Source organism: Mobula birostris, chromosome 5 (genome assembly GCF_030028105.1).
Source record: "Mobula birostris isolate sMobBir1 chromosome 5, sMobBir1.hap1, whole genome shotgun sequence".
Taxonomy (NCBI): Eukaryota; Metazoa; Chordata; class Chondrichthyes; order Myliobatiformes; family Myliobatidae; genus Mobula; species Mobula birostris.
Window position 1 is genome coordinate 128,673,745 of NC_092374.1, and position 22,735 is coordinate 128,696,479.

The window sequence follows — 22,735 nt, forward strand, 5'->3', positions numbered from 1 at the left end:
TGTTTGGGTGACACTGCCAAGACAAAGCATAAAGCCCTGACTCCAGCCGGCATAGCTCTCCAGGTCGTTGAGGCACGCAAGCATCCAAACCACAAGGTTGTGATCCTCTTGGAGCAACCTAGCCTCTATTCTCACAACTGCTGCCTCTTCAGTCTCTTAATATAACAGAGGATTAGTTCACCAAATATCAGTCGGAAATATATTTCTGCACACCAAACAACAGAAAACAAAATGATGAGAGTTTTTTTTTTATTTGGCAAAGAAATAAGTATTCTTTGTTTATAGATCTAAGCTGCAGTAAGCTTAGATTAAAAATACAGTTTCGTGATAAGGTACAGAAGTCTGCTTGAATATTTCTAACTGGTTTTTAAAATGAATTATTGCAATAATTTACATCAATACTTGATTACATTTTCCAAGGGAAAAAAACTATACCTCAATAAATACTGCCAAAACATTAGAATGGACATACAAACTTCAACATTCAAAAAAAAATTGTAAGACGCTCTACAGTTTGAAAACATAATTTAAAAGGTTACAATACCTATTACAGAGAAGCTTTTGCCAGCCATTATATAATACCACCCTAAAGCATCATGATGCACCAATCATACAGCATTGTTTAGTGAAGAAACCAAATGTTCAGTGGTGTCAAAACATTGGAATGACCTCATTCTTTCAATGACAATGGACAAAGTGCAACTACAGCTTTTGTTACATGTTCAATATTATTTGGAGATTATTGGCCCCATCAGAGGGTCTTGGAAAGACATCCTCGGAACTCTCCCAAGAATGAAGTAGGATGTTAGTATGCTTTCTGGCTTAACAGTTTCCTTTTCTCGCCCTCCCCTCCTAACAAGCTCACGTGCCTTCTTTAACTGGTATGAGGCCTTTGCAAGTCTTTGACCTGGATTCCCCTAGGATATTGTCTCACAAATTCCATTGGCAGCATCTACATCCAGCTTATTCCAAGCCAGATCATTCCATTTGCTGAACCCCAAGGTCGCACTCATTAAAAAAGGTGAAGGATATCTTTGCAAATGCGATTTGAGACACATTGGTATGTAAATGATGCCGCGCATTGAACGGAGTCCTTTCTTTTCTCAAAATAGCCTTTCGTTCCACATCATTGTAACTTGAGCTGACCACCTCCCACTGCTTCCTGCAGTCCCACTGTCCTCACATCACAGTGCAGCTTCGCGCCTTGTCCTTCCGTAAATCGGGAGCCACTGAGGACAGTTCTGGTCTGCTGGGCACGTGTGAAATTCGTTTTGTGGCCCGCTTTGATTGGTTGCGCTTTACGTGTTTGTTCGGTTTGTTTACACAGGCCAGTGTAGCCACGTGAAAAATGTCTCTTACGCTGTTCTCTGATGACAACGATGAGCACTCAATGTATGTTGCTGCTCCAATCTGTTTGGCCATGTTCGTGCCCTGAAGAGAAAACAGCCATAGAGTCAGAAAACGACAGCACAGAAACAGGCCTTATGGACCATTTAGTTCATGCCAACCTATTTAAACTCCCTAGTTCCAACAACCTGCACCTGGATCAGAGCTCTCCATACCCCTCTCTTCCATGTACCTATCCAAACTTCGTATTCACCACCTGCACTGGCAGGTTATTCCACATTCTTACCACCCTGATGGAACAGGTTTCCCTCATGTTCCCTTTAAATGTCGCATCTTTCACTCTTAGCCCATGATCAGATTATTATTTAAATAGTAAAAGATGGCAGCATGCTGCTGTGCAGAGGGCCTTGGGAGGGTTTTGTGCACAAATTGCAAAGGGTTGGTTTGCAGGTACAGCAGGCTATCAAGGCAGTGAATGGAATGTTGGCCTTCATTGCTAGAGGATTGAATTTAAGAGCAGGGAGGTTATGCTGTATATGGGGAACTGGTGCGGCTGCACCTGGAGCACTGCGTACAGTTCTGGTCTCCTTACTTGAAGGATATACTGGCTTTGGAAGTGGTACAGAGGAAGTTCACCAGGTTGATTCCAGAGAGGATGAAGGTTAGTCTATGAGGAGAGATCGAGTTACCTGGGACTGTACTCACTAGAATTCAGAAGGATGTGAGGAGATCTTATACAAACAAAATTGTGAAAGGGATAGATAAGATAGAGGCAGGACAGTTGTTTCCACAGGTAGGTGGGGCTAGAACTAGGGGATGTGACCTCAAGATTCAGGGGAGTAGATTTAGGACAGAGATGAGGAGGAACTGCTTTACCCAAAGAGCAGTGAATCTGTGGAATTCTCTGCCCAGTGCAACAGTGGAACCTACCAGTAAATATTCTTAAGACAAGGTTGGATAGATTTTTGCATAGTAGGGGAATTAAGGGTTATGGGCAAAAGGCAGGTAGGTGGGGATGGTCATATCAGCCATGATCTTATTGAATGGCGGAGCAAGCTCCTATTTCTTATGATACTCATCCTCAAGAAAAAGCCTGCTTGCCTTTTCTCTATTGACACACCTTATCATTTTGAATTAACAAAGGACTGAAACGTGGCCAAGATATTATGTTCAAGAATCAATGTTTAAACTCTAGGTTTTAAAGTGCAACCTTTTTAAAAAAAGTCAGTGCACTAGCTCATATAATTCAGGCATCACTGGCAAAAAGCAATCAATATCCTGTAATGGGGATTTTAATTGGTTTGGATCTACAATTGATAAATGTAAACAGCATATAATAAGAGCAAAAATAATCATAAATATTCTTATTTATTGATGTTTTATATTGAAGAGAGGAACCACCAACAGTACAATGCTTAGGGAAGTGATTGTGTATACAAGCCATTGCAGGTAGCCTAGACCCCCAGATGATTTTACTTGATTTAACTCACTCACACTGAAGCTCAGTCTTATTATCTGCTATGGGTTCATTATACTATTGGTGATACCTCTTCTCTAATATAAAACATTGATAAATATTTAAGAATATTTATAAATATAAACATAAGAATATTTATAAATATTTTTCCGAGTATATAAAACTTTGAAAAAATTCAAGATTGCTTAATGTCATTTCTAGTACAGGAGAATGAAATAAGTCTTACTCTGGATCCATTGCCATACAGCATAGAAATGAAAGAAAGATTGAAATCCTGACCATCAGGGTTAGAGGGACAAATCACCGAGATATTCTGCAGATGCTGGAAATCCAGAGTAACACACTAAATGCTAGAGGAACTCAGCAGGTCAGGCAGCATGTGTGGAAATGAATGGATAGCTGACATTTCGGGCCAAGGCCCTTCTTCACGACTGTGAAGGAAGGGGAAAGATGCCAGAATAAAAAGGTGGTAGAGGGGAAGGAGGTTAGCTAGTTGACAGATGAAGCAGGCAGGTGGAAAAGGTCAAAGGCTGGAGTGGAAGGAATCTGATTGGAGAGGAGTGGACAATCAGAGAAAGGGAAGGAGGTGGGGACGAGAGGGAAGTCATCAACAGGTGTGAAGAGTCGGATTTGTTTAATGGATGGAGAAATCAATTTTCATGCCATCAGGTTGAAGGTGATTCAGACAGAAGAGGGATAGGACCACATGCAGGCAAGTAGGGCCATCTCAGGTAACCATGGACATGCCATGTTGAAGGGCCTATTTCCATGCTGCATTACTAATGTCAAACCAACCCTTTAGTGCACAGACTTCATGCCAGTCACTAAGCATCAATCTTCTCTAATTCTACTTCAATTTTTTTCTCCCCACATTCTCATCAATGATCTTCAAATTCTATCACTCACATGAAAACAAAAAGTAATTTACAGGGCCAATTAACACACCATGTCTTTGGGATGTGGGAGGAAGTAGGATTACTCAGCAGAAATTCAAACCGTCACGTAAAACTCCACATAGGCAGTATTTCAGGTTTGGATTGACGCCGGGTCATGGGAGCTGCAAGGCTGCTGCTTCACCTTTAAACTGGCACAACAAAAACTCATGGGATGTCCCCACAGCAATCTGTTATGCCAGAGGTGTTGTGCATTGAATTCATTATTCCCAAGCATTTATTTTGTGTGCATACCATCCACACTCCTTTGTGCCAGAACAATGGTCACGACTGAGTAATCAAAATCAAGACCTACCTGATCATAGGACACTGGATTCTGTCGGTGATTGGACAACTCCACTAATGTGGTCAGGTCTGTACGCAGATCTGATTTACAGCCAACCAACAAGGTTTTTGTGTTTGGGCAGAATTCTTGAATCTCGCCTTTCCACTGGGAGGGAAAAAAAACAAACAAAATGGTGAGCTTATCCATACATTGAGTCCACTTTTCCACCCTCACCACTGCAAAGGTAGCTTGTGGCTCTCAAATGCAATATTAAACAATTACAGAAGATTACAGCAGCATGCCAACAGTTGTGGCAATATACTCCAGGTGGAATTGTGCAGGTATAGTTCAACTTTAATATATATTGTTTGTTTTTTGACATGACTTTCAATCTATTTAATATATGCATATTGTAATTAATTGTATTTATTGTTTTATTTTTTCCTTCCTCTCCTGCATGTATTGCATTGAACTGCTGCTGCTAAGTTAACAAATTTCACAACACATTCCGGTGATAATAAACCTGATTCTGAATAAAGTTCTTATGAGTTCAGCAAGGATTTAGTGTATATTGGTTCTTTTGACTTGTGTGCCACTGTGAAAGGGAAGCATACCTTTGTGCTTATCGTTACAACGCTGAGCTAGCATTTTTCAAACCATTCCGGAAGGCAAGAAATCATGGCACTGCACATCTTTCTGCCAAACAGAACTTGTGCACAAATCGACATATCAATTTGCCTCATAAAACTTGTACAATACACAGCCAGATTAATAAGTATTTAAAACGTCAGGAAGTTTTTTTTTTAGTGATTTGTTACATGTACAAATAAGATCACAATTAAAGTTACAACTGATTGTGCTTTCGCTGTTACTGTGAACTGTACTGCATCCCAGTTACTGCACATTTCTCACTACACTTGCGGGGTTCTTAGTCTCTCAAAATCCAGGATAACTTGTTTGTACTCTGGTTTTGAGAAACTTGAGGTGTTGTTCCAATTCATGGCCAAGGTCTCCATTCCATCCTGACTGGTACAACTCCACTGAACAGTCATGGACCAGAGGCTGCCATGGAATCAGTGGGGAGTGCTACACTTCAAGGAAGTTTTCAACCTTTCCCTCTGCCTCTCTTCCTATGACAGAGCTCAGAATAGTGTACATGTTAGGAATTTAACAGTAGCCATACAGGTTATAGTCTGCTCAGTATTTACTTCATATTGGAGACCCATGTGAAAAACACTTCATGTTAATATAATCAGAACAAAAGATAGTTTAGCCAAATAAAAGCACGGTCAGGAAAGTAGAAGCTTAAGGAAAAAAGAGACATTGGGAATTTCAGAGCTTAAGGCCGAGTTTAATGATAGGGTGAACATAGTGACTGGCTCTGGGGGAATGGAATCACTGGCAAATGTTCGAAGACTTTAAACTAGGTTGTAAAATAGGTAGGTTTCAGATGATAGAGGGATTTGAACACACTATTTGCTGTATCATATGATGTAGGCAATGATGATCTTTCCATGACAGTGATTGTTCTTAGCAATTTTTTCTACAGAAGTAGAACATTTTTCTACATTGCCTTCTTTTGGGCAGTGTCTTTATTAGACGGGTGACCCCAGAAATTATCAATACTCTTCAGAGATTGTCTGCCTGACAAACACTGGGTTCCAAGTTTTTAAAATTTCAATGAAAAGCAGATACTAATGACCGATGAATTTGAAGCAAATGAAAGCCAGAAAGGCCAAGGACGCAGGATGTGGAATTTAACAAACAATAATTTATTGAAGTTGCACGGTTGGAGAGCTGAATTAGTTTAATCTGGAGAATCAAAGAACAGGAATGGAGGCTGCAGCAGCAGGGAAATGGGAGCAGAAGAAAATGTTAGAGAACTATAGCGGGCCGGTTCAGATGAAGGTCTTGACCCGAAACATCAACTCTCCACATCCCTCCTGAACCACCAAGTTTCTCCCACACTAGAGCTAGAAGTTGGCACCGAGAGGAAATAACTTCATTAGCCCCATTGTTGAAATGTTCCCAAAACCAATGGACTCACTTTTCAAGGATTCTTCATCTCATGTTCTTGGTACCTATTGCTTATTTATTTTCTTTTTGCATTTGCTGTTTGTCATCTTTTGCACTCTGGTTGACACTGTAGTTGAGTGATCTTTTGATGATTTTTAATCGTGATTATTCTATAGGTTTGTTGAGTATGCCCACAAGAAAATGAATCTCAGGGTTGTAAATGGTGACATCTGTACTTTGATGGTAAAATTTTACTTTGAACTTTGTAATGGAGGACCTGAGATCGGGAGCCTGCGCCTGACACAGCAGCCCTCCAGCGAGCCTTGCATGTTGCAGACAAAACATGCTCAGGCACTGAGACTCCAGCCCTACAGTTTATAATCAGCCAAGAACTTTTTATATGCACTAATAACATCTGTTTCCAGCACCTTATCAGGCACAGAATTTTAAATCATCTGCTTAGGAGCGGCACCCTGGTTTTGATCTTGTTAGAAGGAATTTTTAACAAATTTAACTTGTCTCTCCAATTTTAGAGGTCCTTGAATTCAATTTCTACTTTGCCTTAACTGTTACAAAGAAAATAATCCCAGCAAATCCATTCTTTCCTTGCAGCTTAAATTTTACAGTCCTGGCAAACTCGAGCATCCTCAAATCGAGTGAGGTACAAAGGGGTGTTCAAGGGTGACTAGTACAATGATTAAAGTGGTCCAAGAGTGATAATAAAGTGATTTAATGTCACAAATATTCAGTCTTAATAATACCAATATTTGGCAATAACTCCATTTGTTAATGTTTTTCCACACAATGAATTGTTCAAAGGAAGTCTGAAAACATCTTTTAGTTTGAAATTCATTCACCCTTATTTAAAGTGTGTACTACAATCTTGCATGAAATAGTGATTAATAATGTAATGGGTAAATTGATTAAGGCAGACAGAAACTCTATTCAATAGCCCACTGTGTCATTGCCAAAAGTCTACTATTAGCACCAATGTGTTAACTGCTGGCCAGGTCTTTCAAGCCAAGACATAGGTTGTGCATGAGAAACAGTATGAAATGTAACTATAATGGCAGAGATACAGCAGCCAAACTTCCACCAAGACTATCATACAGGTCATGTGAAAGACAGCAGAAACACAAGGATCATATTATTAGGTTCAAAGCCAAGTGGATTTTTAAAAGAACAAATGGCATGTAGGAGGGTTGGAAGCTGAAGAACATCTTTCCTATATTAGCTTCAAAACTTGCACCGTATAAGTATACCAACAGGCAGCCACTGGAGAAGCTTAAACCATTGACTAATGTTCTAATGACCATATAAAAAGATTACATTTTTCCCTTTTGAATGTTATTATTCCAAATGAATAGGACAATCACACAAATATTGAAAGCCAAGAGTTACTGCACTTCATGAACATTTAAAAAATGCCAGTCATCTGTGCTGAACCCCAAATCAGTTATAAACATCCTTTATCATAATTGCCAACAGTGATCGATCTAGATTGAAAGATCTAGCACCGGTTTATTAGCCAATGTGGCCAACCTCTTGCCATCCTGATGACTCACTCACACTTCATGTGAATCAAGTTTAACAGGTATGCAAAAGTCTGCAAACAAACTCCAGCCTCTTCAGCTGTACAGCATTCCAGACAGTGTACACAAAGCTGTCATTCTTATGCTCATTTAGAAAGTACATCTGTTTTCCTTCCACAGCAAAGTGAACATCAGCCATTTGAACTCCTGGTGATATTTCCTGCTGTTATAATGTTTAAATTTAATCTAGATCATTGGAATATATCGATTTTTGCTCATACCCATTTTGGCTTATTTTTATTTCTTTGTTTTTTTTTAAATGGGAGAAGTTAAATGTTAACACAGAAACTAAATAGATTTCTAAAATATAGATCATGAGTCTAAGTCAATCAACATCAAAAATAATTATTAACAGGCTCACATAGTACCCTTGGCTATCTTGTTTATTGTAAAGAATATATGGAATCCCAATGTGCTTTTTCCTTCAGTGCCTCCTGCTATCTCTGTGTTCCACTCTTTTTGATTAGTTGTCAGCATGAAGGCAGGCACAGCCGTGATTACATTTCTATTCCAATTACATCACCAGGTTCCACTAAGGTCAGCTCATTTCCGGGGAGTACCAGCCACTAACCAGATCCATGTTGTCACTGGGTCTGAAATTGAGCCAACAGTTATTCAGAGTTCTCTTGGGAAATGGATACATATCAACTTCAAAGGAGCTAGCATTCTCTACATAGTCAAGGATTTTGACTTGCCAGAACAATATTCAATGCACTCAAAAAAAAAGGGGTGTGTTTCCGACATGAATATTGGAATGCTAGTATCGAAAGAAAGTCTTGAATATAGATGGTTAATTAAGAGAAGGGTCTCCCAACCTTTATGTCATGGACCTCTACCATTAACCAAGTCATCTGTGGACCCCTGATCAAGGGGTTGCAAATAAAATCGATCAAGGCATTTCTGTAGCTGGAATGCCATTCTACTTGGAGACACTGGTGTGAAATGCTATTAATTTCCTTTGTGCATCAGAATACACATTACAATTCTGTTTTGGCCATTAATTGATCCCAAGTCACAATTAAATATCCTGATGCTAAATAGGGAACATCTGTATTACACTTACCTTCTTAAGGACACTGTCAAGGGTCTCTGGACGACTTATATCAAAGCAAATCAAAACAGCATCAGAATCTGGGTAGGAAAGCGGTCGGACATTATCGTAGTAGGGTGAACCTAAACAAAAGCAAGCCCACACCATCAGTTAGACAATCACCATTTTGCAGAAAGCGCACACATCATAATACAGTCTAGAGACAAAACAAAACTGCTGGAGGAATTCCATAAGACAAAGGAACAGAAGTAGGTCATTCAGCCCATCGAGTCTGCTCTGCCATTTTATCATGAACTGATCCATTTTATCCTATTTAGTCCCACTGCCCCGCCTTCTCACCATAACCTTTGATGCCCTGGCTACTCAGATACCTATCAATCTCTGCCTTAAATACACCCAATGACTTGGCCTCCACTGCTGCCCGTGGCAACAAATTCCATAGATTCACCACCCTCTGACTAAAAAAATTTCTTCGCATTTCTGTTCTAAAAGGGCACCCTTCAATCCTGAAGTCATGCCCTCTCGTACTAGACTCCCCCATCATGGGAAACAACTTTGCCACATCCAATCTGTCCATGCCTTTTAACATTCGAAATGTTTCTATGAGGTCTCCCCTCATTCTTCTAAACTCCAAGGAATACAGTCCAAGAGTGGACAAATCTTCCTCATATGTTAACCCTCTCATTCCCGGAATCATTCTAGTGAATCTTCTCTGTACCCTCTCCAACGTCAGCACATCCTTTCTTAAATAAGGAGACCAAAACTGCCCACAGTACTCCAAGTGAGGTCTCACCAGCGCTTTATAGAGCCTCAACATCACATCCCTGCTCCTATACTCTATTCCTCTAGAAATGGATGCCAACATTGCATTCGCCTTCCTCACCACCGACTCAACCTGGAGGTTAACTTTAAGGGAATCCTGTACGAGGACTCCCAAGTCCCATTGCATCTCAGAACTTTGAATTCTTTCCCCATTTAAATAATAGTCTGCCCATTTATTTTTTCTGCCAAGGTGCATAACCATACACTTTCCAACATTGTACTTCATTTGCCACTTCTCTGCCCATTCTTCCAATCTATCCAAGTCTCTCTGCAGACTCTCCGTTTCCTCAGCACTACCGGCCCCTCCACCTATCTTCGTATCGTCAGCAAACTTAGCCACAAAGCCATCTATTCCATAATCCAAATCGTTGATGTACAATGTAAAAAGAAGCGGCCCCAACACTGATCCCTGTGGAACACCACTGGTAACCGGCAGCCAACCAGAATAGGATCCCTTTATTCCCACTCTCTGCTTCCTGCCAATCAGCCAACGCTCTATCCATGTATGTAACTCAGTGGGTCAAGCAGCATTAATGAGAAATGGTCAGCATTTCAGGCAGAGATTCTGCTTCCCAATCTTGACCGTCACTTTCCCCTCAGAGGCTGCTTGAACTGTTGTGTTCCTCCAGTTTGTATTAACAGTCTTCTGTTCTTTAATTTGAATACATTTCAAGTGGACAAAAATTAATCATGGTGGTTGAAATCAGACTGGTTTATGAAACGGAACATACAGCAAGCATTTGTGAAGATATAATTGTGTTCCTTATGGAACTGTACCCAAAATAATTTTTAAATCATGTTTGTTAAACTCCACAAAATGAGACTTCAGTGATTACAATCTGATTCTTCAAATAAATTAATTGCTGACACCTTTCAAAGTCATACCTGTAAAGCAGTTTTTTAAAAATTAAGCAATATTCACAAATACTTGCATTTTGCAAAGGTTTCTTGTTCTAGATCAGCAGGGACTTCTTCAGTTGACCCCACACCCCACCCATCATCTCAAAATGAAGGAGATCCATTCCCAGCTCTCAGCAACAGAACTTCTTAGCACTAAGAAGGTAGCTTGGGTTTGATTTTAAAAAACTTAACATCCCAAATCGGGGTCTTCTGGAGAAACCTCCTATAACGTTTACTTATAAGAAACCACAAGCAAAGAGATTCAACAAGGCTCTTTAAAGCCATTATAACAGCAATTAGACACCAGTCAGATATATGATTAAATGTCAAATGGTTGTAAATACAGATTCAATTACAAGTAATGAAGTAACCTGCTTGGGTAATACAGTGGATTCTGGTTAATTGGGACACATCAGAACCAGTACATTTTGGCCCAATTAAGTGGCTGCCCCAATCAGCCGTTGAAGTTCCTTGGAAATAGTTAAAAAGATATATAAAAAAAAGGCAAACTACCTTTAACTAAGAATTTGTGTATTTAAATGAAATACAGAACAAATTCAAACACTGCAAATACCACAGCACTGTAAACTTGTGCATTAGTTCAATTCATCCAGTGTACGCTGCCATGTTCTTTTGATTGACTGTAAACGAACTAAATCACTGTAGACACCAACAGCAGATAATGGACAATTTTGAGGATTACATTCTCCAGGTTTAGATTTTCATTCTTACATTCAAGATGATTGTTGATCTCTTTAATTTTTTCCTAATCCCTAACTTGTAGTGAAATAGTTTCATTTACAGTCCCGGTCGTTTCTGGCATTTCCAAGCCATAATGCTTGAAACCGCAGTGAGCAAAACAGTTCTGAATTTTCTTACTGCTTATTCCTCAGCAACTATTAGTGACAAAATCACTGCTTTTTGAACACTAACAAATGCAGCTAAGACTACTTAGAAACCACTTGGTCCTATTACTGTGTAGCATCTAATGGCCACACAAGTGCACTCGACTAACACTAGTTAAAAACTGTTCGTCAAGTCTTCTGACCCAATTAAGCAACATTGTGTGCTAAATCAACAAAGGGAATTTCAGCTATTTTCTCAATTTGTTTTTGTTCTTTAAAAGTTATCCCAAACAAGCAGCTGCCCTGATTAACCAATGACCGAATTAAACAGAATCCACTGTATACTCAGGATAGACACAGTCTTCAATAGGTTTATATTACCTGAATATGCAAAAATCCTAGCATATCTTTGTTACATGTGGTTAGCCTATTCCACGCTCCTTCAGTACATCATCCATATTTACATACAGCACTCTGCTGCTCCACTCTCAATGTGCTGCGCATTCTTCTCACCTACACTCATTACATGTGCTGATCTACTGTGATGGGACACCTCCATTTTAAAATTCTAATCTTCATTTTCAACTTTGTCCATGCCCCTTCAGCTCTGCAACCTATACCAACACTGACAAACTCTGATCTGTTCTAGTTCTGGCCCCTTGAACACTTACTCTGCTTTTCAACAGTAGCAGATGTACCATTAGCAGGTTTTTGCCACGAACCCCAGAAATTCCCCCTCCGAACTTCTTACTGTCAAAAGGCTTCATACCTCTCACCAACACCCTTTTCACTTCCACACATAGGTTGATGCTGAAAATGCCTTTGATAATACTTCACGGGATGCGCCATCGCAATGAAAAGCCATGCATGATGTTGGTACTGACAGCTCTTCCTTCCCACCAAAAGCCTAACACTGAAGTGTCAATCTATATGGTGTTGATATCTCCAAGGTGGATTTTGAGGATTTACAAAGATATTGCCAGAACTTAAGGAGCCAAGTCAATGGGAAAGTTTGCAGACATTAGGACTTTATTCCATACAGTGTAGGAAAATTGGGAGGGGGGGGGAGAACGCGTGAGAGGAAGAGATTTGATAAAGATCTACAGTATAGACAGGCTTTTTCCGCTGAGGTTAGACATCTAGAACTAGAGGTCATGGGTTAAAGGTGAAAGGAGATATCACTAATATGAAAATCGGCAAAAGGATTACATTAACTAAAATGAGCGAATCAAAGTACACAATTACTAAAACTACTAACCATGGTATATTTCCACTCACAAAAGGAAAGCACAAGTATTTCTCTTTAGGTACTGTACAAATTACCAATGACCATGCAACTAAACTGACTGCACTAAACACTTATTGCCATATACAAACTTGCATTTTATAATTTGAGATTAATGAGAAAGGAGGAAGCAAAGATTGGTGGCCTAAATGTAACAGGTTTATGGTCTTAGCCTTTAACTCTCCATCATCAACAGAATCACCAGTATCATGTTTAATATCACTGGAAAAAGTCATGAAATTTGTTGTTTTGCAGTCTGCATGGGTTCATTGTCCTTATGAAATCTATTGCAGAGGGGAAGAAGCTGTTCCTAAAACAGTGAGTGTACCTCCTCCCTCATGGTAGCACTGAGAAGAGGGCATGTAGGAATCTTAGCTGATATTAAAGCAGTTTTAGCATCTTTACCATAGTCTATCGACCAGATTGCAAACAGGGCTAGCAATTGCAGACAGAATTAAGCTGGCTTAACTCACTTCTTTTGGTAAATACATTGAGTGGTCACTTTTAGGTATACCGGTACAATGCAAATATACAATCAGCCAATGTGGCAGCAACTCAAAGCATAAAAACATGAAGACATGGTTGAGAGGTTCAGACATTCAGAATGGGGAAGAAATGTGATACAAGCGACATTGACCATGAAATGATTGCGGTTTGAGTCTCGGAAACTGCTGATCTCCTGGGATTTTCACCAGCAGTTTACAGAAAATGGTGCAAAAAAAAACAACAACAAAGAAAAACCCAGTGAGTGGCAGTTCTGTGGATGAAAACACCTCGTTCATTCGAGGTCAGAGAATGGCCAGGGTGGTGCACGCTGACAGGAAGGTGAGAGAAACACAAATGACCAAGTGTTACAACAGGGTGCACTACAGCATCTCTGAATGCATGTCAAACCTTGAACTGATGGGCTAGAACAGCAGAAGAGCACAAACATACACTCAGTGACCACTTTATTAGGTACATGAGATACCTACTGAAATAGCCACTGAGTGACTCACCCAATAACCCCTTTGGCTCAGTTGTTCTCTCACCCAACCATAAAACTTACGTTGATATCAGAATCACCAAAATTTTGATTCTGCGAACAGCTATTTCTACAAAGCCATCACTCGGAATGCTTTAAGTGCTGCATTTGAATAATGTGCCACTCCAGTCATAGCTGTGCCATTTCATATTGCAGCTCAACACATTTAAATTCCTCTTCAGAAAGTGATCGCATTACTTTCAGGAGCAGAGTCAGGCATTGACTGAGGCATCATCACTGCCATTTGCCGAAGCAGCAGGTGTGGGTCAAGAATGAAAGGCTAAGCTCAGTGAAGTCAAGCTCTGAAAGGCTGGCATTAGCCATTAAATGCAGTATTATCACTTCACCACAATGGGATAAACTTAATGGAATGGGCTTAGAAAGCACATTCAAATGAGAGCTAAGTCATTAAACTACTGACAAGAGCTTCGACTGCTCTACCTTCACCATTCTCACAGGTTCTCCCTCCCCCCACCATTTTCCAAGCACTACTCTGTGCTGTAGCTCTATTGTAACACCCATCAATCAAACCAAGTGGACATTGGGTTGAAGAGTACAGTGAGTAGGGCAAAAATCCCTATTTAGTAGCCAGGAGAATCTTACAATTAACTTGAATTTTGTTTTAAACAAAAAGCAGTCTTAATCTCTCAATTTTGCTGTAGTCATTAGTAGAACAGTACATACAAAGCTAATGTGGTCAGACCAGTCTACTCCACAGAGTTTCCTTTGTATTGCATCAAGCTGCAAACAGCAGAGGCATAATCATGTGCCATAGATCTAAATGACAACTACTGGGAAATAGTCACAGACAGTGAGAATCTACTGCCAATAAATCAAATAGGTATTTTAACTGCTCAAATTAAGATCAAGGGACGAATTGCCTCAACCTGAAATGTCGACTGTTTCAAGATCAAGTTTATTCACCTTATACGTTACATATATAGGAATTTGCTGTGTCCACACATCAAGCAACAAAAAAAGAGCATTATAAATAATAAACATGAGAGTCTGCAGATGCTGGAAATCCAAAGCAACACACACAAAATGCTGGAGCAACTCAACAGATCAAGCAGCATCTATGGAAATGAATAAACAGTCGACATTTTTGGGCTGAGACGCTTCTTCAGGACTGCAAAGGTGGGGAAGACACCAGAGTATAAAAGGGGAAGGAGGATAGCTAGCAGGTGATGGTGAAGCCAGGTGTGTATGAAAGGGAAAGGACTGGAGAGGAAGAAATCTGATAGGAGAGGAGAGTCAACCATAGGAAAAAGGGAAGGAGGGGGGGACCTGGGGAGGAGATAAGCAGTTGAGAAGTGGCAAGAGGCCAGAGTCTAAAGTCTTGATAAATACTAGCATATATTTACAAGGCAAACATTATAAAAAGTGGTTTAAAGTGTTTACAGTGCAGTGACCAATGTAATTGATTTTAGGGCTAACTAGAATGATTGATCGGATTAATTGCCTGGGGGAGGAAACTTTTAAAACAGCATGAAGTTTTTGTGTAATAACCCTTTGGCACTCTCCAGAAGGGAGCTGTTGGAAAAGGCAGATTGCTGGAGTTTATTCCCCTCCATCGATGCGGCTGACCTGCAGAGTCCCTCCAGCACTTGATGTGCTTTTCTGAGGCCTCCCGGTTTCTGTAGGACCTTGTGTTCAAAGAAAACTCATCTACCTTTGATTCAGAATCTTTCAGGTCTGGGAATCTGGATCCACAGTGAAGGAAATGCTCTTTACTGGATGACAACACTTCCCCACACAATACCGGGGGGGGGGGGGGGGGGCGGTGAAGAGAGAAAGCACGTTTCAAGTCAATCATCTTTCATCAGGCATGATTTTTGATAGAAAAACTCCAAGATGTTGTCCATCTTGCTGAGTATTGTCTGCATTTTCTGTTTTTTAATTTCTTATTTCCAGCCTCAATAGCATTTTTAGTTAGTTCTTTTTCATTACTTTACTTAATGAAATCACTCATAAGGACTAAACACTAAGGTCTTAAATTCACATTGCTAACCAGATGCCATTCCACACATCGATAAGTACTTGTGCATCAACTACTTACATTAGGACAATAGGAAAATATATCAGTAAGCATACTCGAAATTTTCTAACATTTACCTTGGTGTTCTAGTGAATACAGGGCCCAATGTACTTTATGGCTCCTTTTCTCTGGCACCAATTGTCTATGACAATTTCATTGTCTATGCTTATCATTTGAAAATTAATGTAAGCTTTCCTGTTTCATATTCAAGACAATTCAAATTCCTGCAGTGAAGCAAAGGCAATTTATCTAGATTTTACCAACATTCCCATGCGGGATTAAATGTAGCCTGATCTCTCATTACCAATTATCCGAGAACAGCACTTAACAGTTACACATGGATGCTACAAACTCTTAAACAGGAAAAGTAAGCTCGATCCCAGGGCCATTGGACAACACTAGTGGTTTTAGGATTTCACAACTTCTAACAATCAAACACAGCAGATTCCGCAGATGCTGGAATTCCAAAGCAACACACAAAATGCTGGACTCGAGGAAAAGAGCAGGTCAGCCAGCAATATGGAAATGAATGAACAGTCGGAGTTTTGTGCTGAGACCCTTCTTCAGTACTGGAAAGGAAGAGGGGAAGATGCCAGAATAAAAAGGTGGGGGAGGGAAAGGAGGATATCTGATATCAATTGATAAGTGAGACCAGCTGAGTGGGAAAGGTAGAGGGTTGGTGAAGGAATCTAATAGGGGAGGCATATGAGCTATGGGAGAAAGGTAGGTGCACGCTGCACTCTCCATGCAGATAAATGGGCACAATTTTAACATGCAAGCAAGTAACAGGCAGCTTCACAGGGCCCAGCGCAGTGTGCACGGTCATAGGCTTGAGGGAACAATGCTCATGTGAACCTTCCCCTCCCCCCACCTTTGTATTCTGGCATCTTCCCCCTTCCTTTCAGGCCTGAAACTGAACAAGGATTTACTGAGGAAATAGGAGATCAGTGCGTTTCACAAATAGATTTTAGAATATTGATACAAAGGTCAGAGATATCACGAATGGGGAATTGTTCCAGAAGTTAAAATGGATAAAAAGCAGGCTTCATCTTGACAAAGGGAACAAAATTCCAATGTAGTTCAGTATTGCAGCACTTTTAAAAGCCAATGTTTATCACAGCTGGTAATTCTGCTAGTACATAAAATAGAACCTCCTTCACTGTACCTCTAAGGTCCATGAGTCATTACCTAAATGCTTCTCATAGGACGCAGATGCATAGCAGTTAAATTACAGGGCAAAATACAAAGAGAACTGGATTACTGATGTGCAACGGTTAAAGTACAGCACTGGAGACCCACTTCAGTCCACTGCCGTCTGCAAGGAGTTTAAACATTCTATGGCCATGTGGGTTTCCTCCAAGTGCTCTGGTTTCCTCCCAAATTCCAAAGTTATGGGCATGCTATGATGGCACCAGAAGGATCCAGCACCTGCAGCACACCCCCCACCCCCAGCACACTGCCAGACTGTTGGTTACTGACACAAACAATGCAATAACCAATCTTTAATTTTTTAAAGATATGTGCTCAAATCACACCTTCACAACTGCAGCTAAATAAATGTTGAATAAAATAAAAGCCACCATCAGAAACAGTGATCACTTCTGAAATTACAAAATTTCTCCTGTTCCAATAATGTTTTATCAGGAAACGAAAACTTAATTTCTTATCCATTCTGATGTAGATGACCCCTGGTCCACAGAAGTATGATTGACTCAACTGCCACTCAGGATTAGCAAGATGTTTTTGGATGGCCAATAAATGCTGATTGACAGTGACACAGACAAAAAGACCCTCTAGTTGCTGAAAAAAAACCATTGTTTTTGAAAGGACAATTTGAACTTCTCTGCAGATTACACTTCTTCATACAAGCAGTGTTATCATTAGATATCTTCAATCCTAACTCTCTTGGTCACTTTCAAATGAAATCATATCAAGCACTGCTATCTATAAAATAATTGGATTTCCTTAACTTCATAGAATTTTGAATTTCAACAGCAATTAATCAAACTCATGAGAGTATATTAGAACTGTCTCATCTCAACTACGTGCTTCAGACTGCGTATGGAATGTCATGCAGCCAATCTAACTAGTACCCAACCCAAAAACATTCATTCCAGGAAGGAATGAATGAATTATACTCAGTACATTATTGAATTTCCCTCATGATCCACAACTAATCTTGTGAAGTCAAGAATCTACCCTCTTTTCACATTGCATTAGCAAAGAATTTGATTATCAATGTACAGGTACCAAGTGGCCAGTGTTTACACATTATCTTATGCTGTTGTACAGGTATTACACACATTTTGCAGTAATCTGTTGAAAAGAAATTAATGCATTTCATAATTATATCACTATCTGATGGAAACACTAATTACACCATAATACAAGACTAAAGGGCCTATTGCTTGAATAGCAATCAGCATTTTCTAGATAAAGGGAAATGGGTCTTTCACATTTCACCCATCTTATTGTTAGGAGAATGGGATGAGGGCAGATTTGGACTACTGTTTCATTAAGCCTAGTTGTGATAAGATAAGCACTTAAGTAAGACCACCGTTTGTGACTTAAGTTGATTTTAACAATGCACAGAATTGCGGTTTTACATGTTAAAAAGTAGCTGGCCTCAAACTGTATGCCATTGATACTTACAAACTGTATTAAGGTATGCATAGTTATTTAACTGAGCATAGAGTCTTACTTCTGGGACCACTACATTTTCTAATAACAGACTTGTCCAAATTGGATCAACAAACTAAGTTGCCAGCCAGGCTGTGTTGTATGCTGCATTGAATGCATTTGACAATACTTTCCATTAAAACAGCAGTTTGCACTGCCACTAATGAGAATCTAACGAGAACTACACTGAACTCCAGAGTAGAATAACCATGCTTCAAGATTCAAATAACAACATCAAACCTTTTCCTAAAAAACTCTAGCATTTTAACTGCACAAAATAGCAGATCAGTTACTTGAAGGCTCACACACTCTTAGCTAGAGAATATTGTGCTGCAATTGTTCTAGATAAGAGTGCACAGTCATTTAAAAAAAATGTCTTTCACAGATATTAAATTGGACATAGAATGGCCTTGTAGAAAAGCCAGGTCTGACATCAAGGCCAGCAATTTCCAACTGTGAGTTGTGATCAGATGTGGTCAAATGAAAGTTCAAATATAAAAACAGAACATATCCCTATCACTGATGAGGCCATTGTTCCCAAGAGATTGATATCCAGGTTAAGATGTGAATGAATAAACATAATTTGATTATCTACAGTTCTTAACTAGGACAACTCCAACAATATTCTCTAACTCCTGAATATCAGTCCTATATCAGTGCTCTTGTAAAACAGACAGAAGCTCAAGAACTATTATACCACCCAACCATCAGGCTCCTGAACCACTGTGCGTAACTTCATTCAATTTAATACTGAATGGACTCTACAACCTACAGACTCTCCTTCAAGAAGCCAACAACTCAGGTTTTCCTATTATTTACTTTTTTGTACATTGGCTGTGTGTCACGTATAAAACTTCAAGTTCTATTGTATTTCTTTATTTTCCTGCAAATGCCTGCAAGAAAATGAATCTCAAGGGAAAACATGGTAGCATACTTGCACTGTGAATACATATATTTACTTTGAACTTGAAGATTACAGATTTAAAAACCTTGATCTCCCTGGGGCTCTGTATTAGCAGGCAAGCAATCTTGAAATAGTCAACTAAAACTTCTAAAGTACTCGCTCTGATTCAATGCGGAACAATGTTTTGGATTCCATTGCTAGTACAATTGTGCAGCATTGGAAAATTATTAATCATTCGCAAATGCCGCAACTAATTGGCCTAGAATGGGGAGCAGCCTGACAACCCTGTCCCAGGTCCAATTAAAAGTATGGAAATTTAGCTAATCATGATTAAAACTTATCCAGCAGATCTTTTTTTTATTAATCTAAATGCAGTTGAAAGACCTGAAAGTCATTGAAACTCCTAATACATTAATGCTTGAAGTATGACACTATTACATAATCAGTTTTGGCAGTGAAAATCCAACCAGTACTATAATGCTAACAACAGAAAAAAATTATTAAAACACTCAAGTTAAATGCAAGTTTAGTAATCTTTGGAATGTCTCTGAACAGTCTATTCATGCAGTCAGTTTTTAAAAAGTTTTTAATCAAGAGAAAGCAGATGTAATTATACCAGGATAATATGAATAATTTAAATAGAAGTTGGTGTCATTTCCTAATCTTTATTTAACACCAGTAGACCTCCTTGGAATGTTTTACTCTCAAGGAGAGAACTCAGCCTCATAAGTCATCAACTTTAAGAAAATTCCACTGTTACGTAACTAATCCTTGGACTTTGAAACAACGCAGACGATATGACGTGGGGACGATTTTGAAGAGTTAGGAAACCGACGTCTAGGCAGTCTGCCGCGAGGAGGGATGAAAGCGAACACTTGCACAATGGCAACCAATTTGCATAGGGGGCGATATTCCCCTCCTGCCGCTTCGCCTAGTAAAGAGATTGATTTAAGCTCCGGACAGTTTTTAAGGGTCGTCAACGCAATTCCTGGCATACCAGTCTGGAAAGGGAAAATGCCAGCAGTGTTGGATCACAAATGGAAACCATTTGAAGAATGCCTGACGGACACAAACCTCTGCAAGCAATTAAACTCCCTTGGTGGTTATCTCGGCTCTTTGATATGCCTTAATGATGATCCTATAACCTTTGCACTTATGCCTTTTAAAAGTCAATTTAGTACCGAACAGGCAAGCTAAGAATCTGGGACCATCTTACACCCGTCCACTGCATTCTGTCTAAAATGTGTTATAAATTCTGCTTGGAATGCGCCCACCCAGCATTACAAAGCGCTCCGTTAAATACATTGCGTGCGCGCACAGTGGACGACTTCACCGATCTGACATTCAATTAAATCCGTGTATTACAATAAGAGTTTTTAATTAATCAAATCGTTTTACATCTCAAAGCTTTACAGAAATCAAGAATATGAAAAACGATTTTATTTTCCATCAGCAATGTCGACTTTGTTTCTGAGGCTGAAGGTGAATACATAGTGGTTAAAATAGTATCGTTTCACCAAAAAAAAGGGAGATTCTTTTCTCTATCACATTCCCCAGTCCCCTATTCCTTTAGACTGAAAAAAAATAGGTAACGGCAGGGAGTGTGGATATCCGATTCCCCGCTGCAATATACTCATTTCCCAATCACCAACACTCCCTTACAAAGTAATGAGAAAACGTAGGTTATCTACCTGCCTTTCTAGTAGCTAGAATTATTATTACACACGCCCTTCCGTAACTGGACCCACTGGCAAATTACGCTCCAAGCCCAGTTACGACACTTAAGGACAATTATTCTTGTCCCGAGGAAGTCTTTATTCGCAGATCTTTAGCACATTCATAATCTAAGTGAGAGCGGGGTTTAAGAAACAATCGTTAAACAGAAATAAAATCCCCCCAAAAAACACCCGGCTGCTAACAGTTTCACGATCCGTGTTAGATACCAGTTAGGAAACACAGATTTTCATCACAGGTCGAGGTCCGAGGACTTTACAGACGTAGGTTTGACTCAAGAATGCTTAAAATTCCTCGCGTTTTTTTAAAATCTACCATACAAGGTCAAATCCGCGAGGAAAACGGAACTTGTAACAAAATGAATCCAGAAGCCGGCATGCTTCTTACCTGAAGTATCCCAGAGACTTAGTTCTATTCTCTGCGTTTCAATTTCAAAACTCGCTGTGTAATTTTCGAACACCGTGGGTACATAACTCTAAACACAAATAGGAATGGCTTTAAAATATCGATTTAAACATTCAAATTCAATTAAATCAACCCAAACACTAGCAAATACTTAAAATAAGCTTTCGTGTAACAATTTTATTTTAAATTGGAGAATATATAATTATCAATAAAAAGACGGCTAAAAATTAGTAAAAATAGGATGACCACCAAGAACTGCTGGTATGAAATAATAACAAAACAGTATAAAATTAGATGAATCCTCAAACAGGTGCGCTACAAGATTTATTCAAATATCATGCAGTCGCCCAGTAAACCGGATGGGTGACATACCTCTGGGAAGCAATCCTTTGCAAAAACGTGTAGCAACGCGGTTTTTCCACATTGACTGTCGCCCACCACAACTATTTTGCATTTCACAGTTTGACTATCCATCGCGTTTTTGGTGAGTTTCTGGCTTGATCTTCTTTCCTTCATTGACGTGGATTTGGAGGGGGTGTTAAAACAATAAATTTTCGCTGGATTGTACGTAGAAACAAGGGTGATTTCGTCCAGCAAATAGAGAGCTCCAGACCTGCCTGCCTATACCTGTCCCCTACCTCCGGAACTACCCACAACTGTTTCTTACTTGGGCGATGCGCACCTCCTAATATAACATCTCTCTGCCAATCCGAGAGCTCCGTCACAGAGATGGGTAACAATTAGTCCCCGCCTTCTTCCCATATAAGGATTGTAGCGCGCTTTGTATTTTCTATATTCGGTGTGTATTGAAATACAGGGATGACTCATGCCACGCTGGGTACAGTAGTCAGATACCCAGTCTTTGTCACGATGAGAAATGCAGTATCAACTACAACTCCCGAAAGACACCGCGTTCCATCATATTCCGGCCCTACGCCAAGTCCCGCCTCTACCAAACATTGATTGGCTCTCTACCAATTCCATTGAGAATGTTGTAGTGCCCGCCTTCCTCCAATTCGCAGAGTGAGCCGCTTGGTCACTCTTCCTGTCAATCAATGTGGTGTGTTGAACGTGACCTGTCAGCGAGAAGCAGACAGCCTGTGCTGGTGCTATTCTATATATTTTCCTAGTTTTGGATACGCTTCCATTAATTTTAGATCCCTATTGTTTCGATTTAGGCAGGTATTTCTTATGCTGGTAATGTTTCCGTGCCTATAGTTTTATTCACCCACGCTAAGTACTGGTCTGGGTGCACACGGCTTAGTTTGCATTATCACAAAGGGGTCTCCACGATATATGGCTTTGCAGAACATTGGAGGAAATGTGCATTGTAAACCATGATGCACCTTTATGATGAGACGCACAGAGTAATACCAATATATTTGCACACTAATTCTC

The 22,735-nt window shown here is 39.8% G+C and overlaps 1 protein-coding gene across 1 annotated transcript; it reads right to left on the reverse strand.

The window, feature by feature from the left end:
* Positions 1–235: 235 nt before the first annotated feature.
* Positions 236–22,009, reverse strand: rnd3b (Rho family GTPase 3b). The gene is made up of 5 exons (XM_072258655.1): positions 21,710–22,009; positions 21,320–21,407; positions 8,714–8,823; positions 4,073–4,207; positions 236–1,431 (listed from the first exon to the last, which is right to left on the reverse strand). The coding sequence occupies exons 1-5, from the start codon at positions 21,851–21,853 to the stop codon at positions 1,180–1,182; spliced, it is 729 nt and encodes a 242-aa protein (XP_072114756.1). The 5' UTR covers positions 21,854–22,009; the 3' UTR covers positions 236–1,179.
* Between the last annotated feature and the right edge of the window lie 726 nt (positions 22,010–22,735).